The sequence below is a fragment of the Oncorhynchus mykiss genome, chromosome 6 (assembly GCF_057628025.1).
Source record: "Oncorhynchus mykiss isolate SJ-2025 chromosome 6, ASM5762802v1, whole genome shotgun sequence".
In the NCBI taxonomy this organism is placed as follows: domain Eukaryota; kingdom Metazoa; phylum Chordata; class Actinopteri; order Salmoniformes; family Salmonidae; genus Oncorhynchus; species Oncorhynchus mykiss.
In genome coordinates this window covers 79,555,001-79,566,002 of record NC_143027.1, presented here as the reverse complement: position 1 = coordinate 79,566,002, position 11,002 = coordinate 79,555,001, and the positions used below count along the sequence as shown (strand labels likewise).

The 11,002-nt window shown below is 44.6% G+C and overlaps 1 protein-coding gene across 2 annotated transcripts in view; it reads right to left on the bottom strand.

The window, feature by feature from the left end:
• Positions 1-6,766: 6,766 nt before the first annotated feature.
• The window catches only part of LOC110511859 (unconventional myosin-Va), an 84,077-nt gene continuing 79,841 nt past the window's right edge, over positions 6,767-11,002 (bottom strand). For both annotated transcript variants that reach the window (XM_090238950.1, XM_090238949.1), the window contains 6 exons: positions 10,534-10,684; positions 10,055-10,239; positions 8,399-8,496; positions 8,127-8,301; positions 7,758-7,838; positions 6,767-7,557 (listed from right to left, as the gene is read on the bottom strand). In XM_090238950.1, coding sequence (XP_090095076.1) covers positions 7,405-7,557; positions 7,758-7,838; positions 8,127-8,301; positions 8,399-8,496; positions 10,055-10,239; positions 10,534-10,684 — 843 coding nt within the window. In that variant the 3' untranslated portion in view covers positions 6,767-7,404. The remainder of the gene's footprint in view (positions 7,558-7,757; positions 7,839-8,126; positions 8,302-8,398; positions 8,497-10,054; positions 10,240-10,533; positions 10,685-11,002) is intronic.

Below are 11,002 nucleotides of genomic sequence, written 5' to 3'. Positions count from 1 at the left end.
TACTTACCAAGGGCTTTGACCACGCCACAGTATTACCCTCAGGTACAGACCAGGGTCACGCCCCAAATGGCACTATATCCCCTTTAAAGTGCACTTATTATGTCCAGAACCCGATGGCCTGGTCAAAAGTAGTGCACTAGAAAGAGAATATGGTTCCATTTGGGATGAAGCCCAAAGTATTACGACTGGATAGAAGCTGTCCCTAATCACTGGTCCAAGGTCAGATTGTTTCACCTCCACTAATGGTAAATGTTATTGTTGGTGGTAATGTTATCTGATCCTAGATCTGTTGTTAATAAGGGCTGTATTACTTGTTCAGGCTATAGGTCAGCTAGCCACTGGACGGTCTGAGGGCAGAAATAGTTAACGTATTTAATATGAACTTAAAGCTAAAATTCCATGGCAGAATGTTTATAAATAATACAGTAATATAATAACTGCTATTATTTTCATAACCCATTCATGACCACAGCTTGCTTTTGGCTTGGGACAAAAAAATAAACAAATATTTTCAGTGCTGAATTCCTTTATTTGTCTTTTACAGGGTTTGACAATTTAAACTTATTCCAAGTTTCTTAATGGTGAACACATTCACTAAGTACAGCTACCAGGAATTATACACACAGTCCAGTTCTCCCGATGTACACACGGGAGGAGAGAGGACAAAGAAGTGAATAGAAGCGAGGAGATGGAGAGGAGAGAGCAGAGTTCAGCATCTCTTCCACAGGTGGACTGTATGAAGTCTGAAGATTATTAGATCAATGAGATGTGTCGGTTGGTGATGATGTCGTGACTTGATGTGATACTTTAGCATTGACCTCAATTGTCAAAACCATAAAAAAGGGAGATTTTAAGTATCTATTTTAAGAACCATCTGGAGATGTTAAAATGTATATCTGAAATGAGGTGAAGACCGGTCGTACCACAGAGTGTCTACGTGAACAAGCCTGTCTGAGGCACACGGCATATACAGACTGGGACACTATAAGGGAAGGGGAGAGCGGGAAGAGTGGTCCATCTACACTGCTTGAAGAAGGCTAATTATAGAAATGGGCTAAGGGTACATACCAAATGGCGCCCTATTCCCTATGGTCCCTGGTCAAAAGCTGTGCACTATCTAGTGAATATGGTACCATTTGGGATAGTCAGTAAGACTATAGCCATCTACTGTGTAAATGACTACAGCTAGATGACCTCTCTGGAGGAGCATAAACCACAGGATGATCAAAGAAATTAGAATATCAGATAGGTTAAGGGCAGACAGAGCTAACTTTATCAGCGTTTATTCAACTTGTTCAGTAAATATTTCAAAAAGTGCAACTAGACAGAAAGCAAAACAATCCTTCCATCACAGCCTCTGAAATAAGATCTAAGGACAACTTGTCAAAACATTCCTTCCATCCCAGCCTCTGAAATAAGATCTAAGGACAACTTGTCAAAACAATCCTTCCATCCCAGCCTCTGAAATAAGATCTAAGAACAACTTGTCAAAACAATCCTTCCATCCCAGCCTCTGAAATAAGATCTAAGGACAACTTGTCAAAACAATCCTTCCATCACAGCCTCTGAAATAAGATCTAAGGACAACTTGTCAAAACAATCCTTCCATCCCAGCCTCTGAAATAAGATCTAAGGACAACTTGTCAAAACAATCCTTCCATCCCAGCCTCTGAAATAAGATCTAAGGACAACTTGTCAAAACAATCCTTCCATCCCAGCCTCTGAAATAAGATCTAAGGACAACTTGTCAAAACAATCCTTCCATCCCAGCCTCTGAAATAAGATCTAAGGTCAACTTGTCAAAACAATCCTTCCATCCCAGCCTCTGAAATAAGATCTAAGGACAACTTGTCAAAACAATCCTTCCATCCCAGCCTCTGAAATAAGATCTAAGGACAACTTGTCAAAACAATCCTTCCATCCCAGCCTCTGAAATAAGATCTAAGGTCAACTTGTCAAAACAATCCTTCCATCCCAGCCTCTGAAATAAGATCTAAGGACAACTTGTCAAAACATTCAATAATAATGCTACTTTTTAAAACAGTAGTCGTGTAACAGACAGACACAGACAAAGACAGGAGATGATAGTGTTTTTAAAATCATATGTAAGGCTTTGTCCCAAACATGAGTAACAATGAAGTCATCCTATATGTATGATCAATAACAGCTAAAACATTCACAAGGGTAAAACCTGCAGTATTCCAGTATCGTCCAAGATGCAGATATGCATTTTAGATCTGGTATCACTATACACATGTTGAACAGCCTAAAACCTGCAGTATTCCAGTATCGTCCAAGATGCAGATATGCATTGTAGATCTGGTATCACTATAAACATGTTGAACAACCTAAAACCTGCAGTATTCCAGTATCGTCCAAGATGCAGATATGCATTGTAGATCTGGTATCACTATAAACATGTTGAACAACCTAAAACTTCATCCTAAAAATCCTTCATTAAAATGCAACGCTGCAAAAATGTAACAAAAAGGCCATTTTTAATTTTTATACAATACACTCATGATGGTCCCAATAATAAATATATGATTATTAATGAAATTGCACCACAAAACAAGTTTAAAGATGAACTTGACTCCTACATCAATGATAGTAATAATAATATGTTTTTCTGAGTCGTGTCTCTCTATAGGCCAGGGAACAAAATGCAAAGGGTCAGGGTTGGGAGGCAAATAAAGGTCACGGTAAGTAATAAGGTTGAAGGTTAAACAATAAGGTTGATGGTTAAATAAAGTTGATGGTTGATGAGCAGTTAGGGTTTGGGTGAACACTGATGGCACAAGTAAGGAAGAGAGGCAACGATGATGAGAAATGTAGTTCTATCCTTTCTGTCCCTCAGCACTTGACCAGTCAGAGAGGTTAGAAGGGCCTTAGTGGTAGTGAATAGAATGTTAGTATATCTTCTTTGATTCTATAGAACATCTGGCAGAACGTCTGGTTTTAGAGAAGCCACAGTCATGTGACCTAGTGTCCAATGTCGCCCTCTCCTGGTCACTATCTGGTACTGAGTAAAAACATGGTTGCTTTCTCTAAAAGTAGAGCCATGAAAACAGACTTGGCTGATGTTGGGACACAGTGAAGAAGGGGTTGGAGAGACAGTGAAGAAGGGGTTGGGGAGACAGTGAAGAAGGGGTTGGGGAGACAGTGAAGAAGGGGTTGGGGAGACAGTGAAGAAGGGGTTGGGGAGACAGTGAAGAGGGGGTAGGGGAGACAGTGAAGAAGGGGTAGGGGAGACAGTGAAGAAGGGGTTGGGGAGACAGTGAAGAAGGGGTTGGGGAGACAGTGAAGGAGTTGTTAGAGTAGGTTAGTAGGGAATGAAAGAAGGGGGTAAGAGTTAGAGTAGGTTAGTAAGGAATGAAAGAAGGGGGTTAGAGTAGGTTAGTAGGGAATGAAAGAAGGGGGTAAGAGTTAGAGTAGGTTAGTAGGGAATGAAAGAAGGGGGTTAGAGTAGGTTAGTAGGGAATGAAAGAAGGGGGTAAGAGTTAGAGTAGGTTAGTAGGGAATGAAAGAAGGGGGTTAGAGTAGGTTAGTAGGGAATGAAAGAAGGGGGTAAGAGTTAGAGTAGGTTAGTAGGGAATGAAAGAAGGGGGTTAGAGTAGGTTAGTAGGGAATGAAAGAAGGGGGTAAGAGTTAGAGTAGGTTAGTAGGGAATGAAAGAAGGGGGTTAGAGTAGGTTAGTAGGGAATGAAAGAAGGGGGTAAGAGTTAGAGTAGGTTAGTAGGGAATGAAAGAAGGGGGTAAGAGTTAGAGTAGGGTAGGGTAGAGACTGTAGCCAGGGCATGTAATAGTTTGTCTACAAAGAAGTGATTTAGTTTCTGGAGTAAAGCTGGCAAGGCAGCATTATCATACAGGCTGTAGGGGAAAACATTCAAGACATGGTTGATATTGAGTCTAAATGCGATGGATTATGAGAGCAACTACAGTAAAACAGACTGGCTCAGTGGTAACCAGGTTTAGTAACAAACAACCTCCTTTCCAAGGCTATAATACTGAAAGGAATACCTATAGATCTTGTCCATCATAATGTACAGAGAGTGGAGCAGACAGAGTGGTGGGGTGAGGACATGTAGGTATGTAGTAGTTGGTACTGCAGGAGTTCCAACTGTTTGGTCCGCAGCCCCATTTTGATATAATAAAACATCACGACTCCACCATGTAGAAAAAAGTGATGAAATCAACACTAATGTAAACTTATTGTTTTAGCTGATTTAGTTCCTGGTCTTGTCCACTCTGTTCTAATGAGGCTTGTGGCCATTGTAGAAGGAAACAGAAGACACATCCGTGTTCCTGAGAGTCTGATATTTCAGTGATGGGGTCATTATATGTTGTATCTTTTAAAAGATAGAGCCACATTTGTAGGAAGAAAACAGAAACCGCTCTGTTTATTACAACTGTATCTAGAGGCTACCGGAGGTTACCGAGGCTACCGGAGGTTACCGACGTAACCCTGGTTCTATGAACGGTTTTATTGTATTTTTTTCCGACCCCATTTTTAAAAATCAGGGAAACGCTGTGGTAGTGGATATGTAGGATCCAGTGTTTTTAACAACAGTCACTAGTGTGTGTGAGAGTTAGTGAGTCCTCTGTAGGGGTTTTGAAACCAAACTACTTAGTTAAAGTGGAGAAGCAAGTACAGTAGCTGAAGCCGTCTAAACCTGATAGTTTTATACCCATACCCATCTAAACTACTCGTCCAGTCTAGCCAACTACTGCACGTCTAATCCTCTATCTATTTAAACCTCTGTTCCAGTCTAATCCTCTATTTCAACCTGTTCCAGTCTCATCCTCTATTTCAACCTCTGTTCCAGTCTAATCCTCTATTTCAACCTCTGTTCCAATCTAATCCTCTATTTCAACCTCTGTTCCAGTCTAATCCTCTATTTCAACCTCTGTTCAAGTCTAATCCTCTATTTCAACCTCAGTTCCAGTCTAATCCTCTATTTCAACCTCTGTTCCAGTCTAATCCTCTATTTCAACCTGTTCTAGTCTCATCCTCTATTTCAACCTGTTCCAGTCTAATCCTCTATTTCAACCTCTGTTCCAGTCTAATCCTCTATTTCAACCTCTGTTCCAGTCTAATCCTCTATTTCAACCTCTGTTCCAGTCTAATCCTCTATTTCAACCTCTGTTCCAGTCTAATCCTCTATTTCAACCTCTGTTCCAGTCTAATCCTCTATTTCAACCTGGTCCAGTCTAATCCTCTATTTCAACCTCTGGTCCAGTCTAATCCTCTATTTCAACCTCTGGTCCAGTCTAATCCTCTATTTCAACCTCTGTTCCAGTCTCATCCTCTATTTCAACCTCTGTTCCAGTTTAATCCTCTATTTCAACCTGTTCCAGTCTCATCCTCTATTTCAACCTCTGTTCCAGTCTCATCCTCTATTTCAACCTCTGTTCCAGTCTCATCCTCTATTTCAACCTCTGTTCCAGTCTCATCCTCTATTTCAACCTCTGTTCCAGTCTAATCCTCTATTTCAACCTCTGTTCCAGTCTAATCCTCTATTTCAACCTCTGTTCCAGTCTCATCCTCTATTTCAACCTCTGTTCCAGTCTCATCCTCTATTTCAACCTCTGTTCCAGTCTAATCCTCTATTTCAACCTCTGTTCCAGTCTAATCCTCTATTTCAACCTCTGTTCCAGTCTAATCCTCTATTTCAACCTCTGTTCCAGTCTAATCCTCTATTTCAACCTGGTCCAGTCTAATCCTCTATTTTAACCTCTGGTCCAGTCTAATCCTCTATTTCAACCTCTGGTCCAGTCTAATCCTCTATTTCAACCTCTGTTCAAGTCTAATCCTCTATTTCAACCTCTGTTCCAGTCTAATCCTCTATTTCAACCTCTGTTCCAGTCTAATCCTCTATTTCAACCTGTTCCAGTCTCATCCTCTATTTCAACCTCTGTTCCAGTCTCATCCTCTATTTCAACCTCTGTTCCAGTCTCATCCTCTATTTCAACCTCTGTTCCAGTCTCATCCTCTATTTCAACCTCTGTCCCAGTCTAATCCTCTATTTCAACCTCTGTTCCAGTCTAATCCTCTATTTCAACCTCTGTTCCAGTCTAATCCTCCATTTCAACCTCTGTTCCAGTCTAATCCTCCATTTCAACCTCTGTTCCAGTCTAATCCTCTATTTCAACCTGTACCAGTCTAATCCTCTATTTCAACCTCTGTTCCAGTCTAATCATCTATTTCAACCTCTGTTCCAGTCTAATCCTCTATTTCAACCTCTGTTCCAGTCTAATCCTCTATTTCAACCTCTGTTCCAGTCTAATCCTCTATTTCAACCTCTGTTCCAGTCTAATCCTCTATTTCAACCTCTGTTCCAGTCTAATCCTCTATTTCAACCTCTGTTCCAGTCTAATCCTCTATTTCAACCTCTGTTCCAGTCTAATCCTCTATTTCAACCTCTGGTGCAGTGGTGCTAAAGTGCAGATCTACTAGAGAAGCAGGTTAAAGCAGGACAAAGCTACGGCAGAGAGATCTTAAAGCACAATACATCATGAGCTAAACAAATAAAAAGCTACATTAAATAGTGCTAATTAAATGAGACTGCATAGATCATCTGCTGTAGACATAATTCTAATACTACAGGACTCTAGTGGTCTTTCCAAGGCCATACTTCTCTCCGGTCTGGAAAGCTGGAGAGATAAGCCTACAAGTCTATGGTATCCATGTTTTCTGTCTGCAAAGAAAAACGTATTTTAGGAAAGGGAGTGAGATAAATGCAATAAATAAAACACCCTAGCGTGATATATATATATATTAATATTTATATGTATTTATATATGTATAAAAGTATGGTACAGACAATGGGTACTGCACTTGGCTTGAATGTGTTCAGTGGGTGAGTTGATAACGATGTACTCAAAACTGATGCTAGCTAGATAACTGTGGAAGCGCTAGCATCCTATCATAACACAACAGATGCTAGCTGAGCTTAGCTGAAGGAGCTAGCTAGCTGTGATGCTAGCCCTGGACAGCTAGCTTAAGTGTACCGTAATACATTCCTATGGGAGAACCGGACTGCTAGAAAACACTACACTATTGAGAAGAGAACAAAGAGGAGAAAAGAGGACTGGGGGAACACGGTACTAGGTCTTAAATGGGGTTGTAGGTGGGGAGTGTAGCTTAGTAAAAGGGGGTAAGATAGGAGAAAAGGTGGCCTGTAGCGGTGCATTCTCTTAGAGTTGAGCATTTGTACACGCGGAGGAGGATGGGCTTTCAACTACTGATATAAAGACTACCGTAGGGTGGAAGCTGAGCGTGTGTATGTGTGTGTGCACTGTATGTAAGTGTTTGGATGTGTTAGGAAGAGAATGCTTTGTGTATGCATGTGTACATATGTATAGCCTATCTATTAGTTGTGTATGTGTGTGTGTGTGTGTGTGTTAGACGCGGGTAAGGAAGGCTAGGTTGAGGGAGCCTGGTATTTGGATAGTCTCCAGGGCCAGAGAGGAGGGGTTGAAAGGGAAGGTGACTGGGTAGATGATCTTAGTGTCCATCAACAGCTGAGGAGTCTCACAGCGGTCCCGCAAACGAGTCTGACAGACAGAGAGAGGGGGAGGAAGGGAAGAACAGGGAGAGAAAATATATACATTAGTTGCAGACAGACAGACAGACAGACAGACAGACAGACAGACAGACAGACAGACAGACAGACAGACAGACAGACAGACAGACAGACAGACAGACAGACAGACAGACAGACAGACAGCCATACAGACAGACAGACAGATCTTACCTGTATGGTTCGTATGAAGGTAACAGACACCCTCTCTTCAAACTCGTTGACTGGAGTGTACAGGTTCAACACCTTCACAATCTGGGAACACAGAAACACAGAGACAAACTTAATTTGTTGAACCTTGAACTATTAACTCAACTGATCCCCTGTCCCATTCTCCGCAGTGATAGGGCTTGACTGGTAAATTGAGTACCCGAGGGCTGGGATTGGTCAGTTCAGGACCTAAGTGGTAGAGAGGGCTGTGATTGACTAGTTCAGTACGTGAGTGGTAGAGAGGGCTGTGATTGGTTAGTTCAGTACGTGAGTGGTAGAGAGGGCTCTAATTGGTTTAGTACATGAGCAGAATAGTGAGCTGTGATTGGATACCTGAGATGTGGACAAGCTGTTGCACATGGAGCAGATGGCCTCGGCGTCTTCGTCCGTCTTCTTCTTGACTTGCAGCAGCTGAGCAGCCTGAATCAGAGGCTCCAGAGTCTCCTTGGCTCCACACAGCATCAGAGACTTGTCACGCAGCCACTCCTCCAGCTGACTCACGTTATACCTGGTACACCACATTATATACGTTACACACACACTCTATAAAACACATTAGACACAGTCTGTCTATACATAAGACATGACAGCCTCTCTGAACCGACCTGATCTGCATGCCTTTGCTCCAGGAGCACATGTCTTTACGCAGCAGTAGATTGTTGAGAGTCACAGCTCCAATGATGTAGAACTGCTGCTTCACAACCTGGGGTCAGAACACAGCCAGGGTCAGAACACGGCCAAGGGTCAGGACACAGCCAAGGGTCAGGGTCAGAACACAGCCAGGGTCAGAACACAGCCAAGGGTCAGAACACAGCCAAGGGTCAGAACACAGCCAAGGGTCAGAACACAGCCAAGGGTCAGAACACAGCCAGGGTCAGAACACGGCCAAGGGTCAGGACACAGCCAAGGGTCAGGGTCAGAACACAGCCAGGGTCAGAACACAGCCAAGGGTCAGGACACAGCCAAGGGTCAGGGTCAGGACACAGCCAAGGATCAGGGTCAGGACACAACCAAGGGTCAGGATCAGGACACAGCCAAAGGTCAGGGTCAGAACACAGCCAAGTGTCAGGGTCAGAACACAGCCAAGGGTCAGAACACAGCCTAGGGTCAGAACACAGCCAAGGGTCAGAACACAGCCAAGGGTCAGAACACAGCCAAGGGTCAGGACACAGCCAAGGGTCAGGGTCAGAACACAGCCAAGGGTCAGGACACAGCCAAGGGTCAGGGTCAGGACACAGCCAAGGGTCAGGGTCAGGACACAACCAAGGGTCAGGGTCAGGACACAGCCAAAGGTCAGGGTCAGAACACAGCCAAGGGTCAGAACACAGCTAAGGGTCAGAACACAGCCAAGGGTCAGAACACAGCCAAGGGTCAGAACCAGAACACAGCCAAGGGTCAGAACCAGAACACAGCCAAGGGTCAGGGTCAGAACACAACCAAGGATCAGGGTCAGAACACAACCAAGGATCAGGGTCAGAACACAACCAAGGATCAGGGTCAGAACACAACCATGGGTCAGGGTCAGAACACAACCAAGGTTCAGGGTCAGAACACAACCAAGGGTCAGGGTCAGGACACAACCAAGGGTCAGGGTCAGGACACAACCAAGGGTCACGGTCAGAACACAACCAAGGGTCACGGTCAGAACACAACCAAGGGTCACGGTCAGAACACAACCAAGGTTCACGGTCAGAACACAACCAAGGGTCAGGGTCAGAACACAACCAAGGGTCAGGGTCAGGACACAACCAAGGGTCAGGGTCAGAACACAACCAAGGGTCAGGGTCAGAACACAACCAAGGGTCAGGGTCAGAACACAACCAAGGGTCAGAACACAGCCAAGGGTCAGAACACAGCCAAGGGTCAGAACACAGCCAAGGGTCAGAACACAGCCAAGGGTTAGAACCAGAACACAGCCAAGGGTCAGAACCAGAACACAGCCAAGGGTCAGGGTCAGAACACAACCAAGGATCAGGGTCAGAACACAACCATGGGTCAGGGTCAGAACACAACCAATGGTCAGGGTCAGAACACAACCAAGGATCAGGGTCAGAACACAACCAAGGTTCACGGTCAGAACACAACCAAGGGTCACGGTCAGAACACAACCAAGGTTCACGGTCAGAACACAACCATGGGTCAGGGTCAGGACACAACCAAGGATCACGGTCAGAACACAACCAAGGGTCAGGGTCAGAACACAACCAAGGGTCATGGTCAGAACACAACCAAGGGTCTGGGTCAGACACAAGCACACGGACCTGTTTGATGAGTTCAGGGTCGGTGCCGTGCTGACACATGGTGGAGTGGAAAGCGCTGAGCTGGCGTAAGATGGATTCCAGCGTGTAGGTTCCCTCGTCAGCGATGCTCGATGTCCGTTTACGCAGACCGGTCGGCTTAACCCCCGACACACCCTGGATGGTCTCATGCTCCAACATACCAGAGACTGGGACACACACACACACACACACACAACATGTTAGTGGTTGGATGTTCACCCACCCACACACCACAGAGTGGCGCAGCGGTCTAAGGCCCTGCATCTCAGTGCATGAGGCTTCGCTACATTCCCTGGTTCGAATCCACATCTGGTTGTCCCACAGGGCGGCGAACAATTGGCCCAGCGTCGTCCGAGTTTGGCCGTCATTGTAAATAAGAATTTGTTCTTAACTGACTTGCCTAGTTAAATAAAGGTTTCATTGAATTGAATAAAAACACACACACAGCGTGGTGTACTCACCTATCATGGGCTGTAGGATGTTCTCCATGCATTTGATGAGCTGCTGGTAGATCTGAATGGCCAGGTCACTGAGGACCTGACGGTACTCAGCCAGGTCAAAGTTAGACAGGCAGTGATCATTCTGCTTAGGAGTGTTGTGCTTCATAAACGACTGCAGGAGCAGAGAGGAGGAGGAAGAGAGAGAAACAGATACAAACACACAGGTTGGGGTGTGTCTGTGTTTTGGGGTGTACCTCACCTCCGCTGTACCGTTTCAGACTGTCTGTGTGTGTGTGTGTGTGTGTGTGTGTGTGTGTGTGTGTGTGTGCTGGGTCCGGTCTCACCTCATCTCCGCTGTACTGTTTCAGACTGTCTGTGTGTGTGTGTGTGTGTGTGTGCTGGGTCTGGTCTCACCTCATCTCCGCTGTACTGTTTCAGACTGTCTGTGTGTGTGTGTGTGTGTGTGTGTGTGCTGGGTCCGGTCTCACCT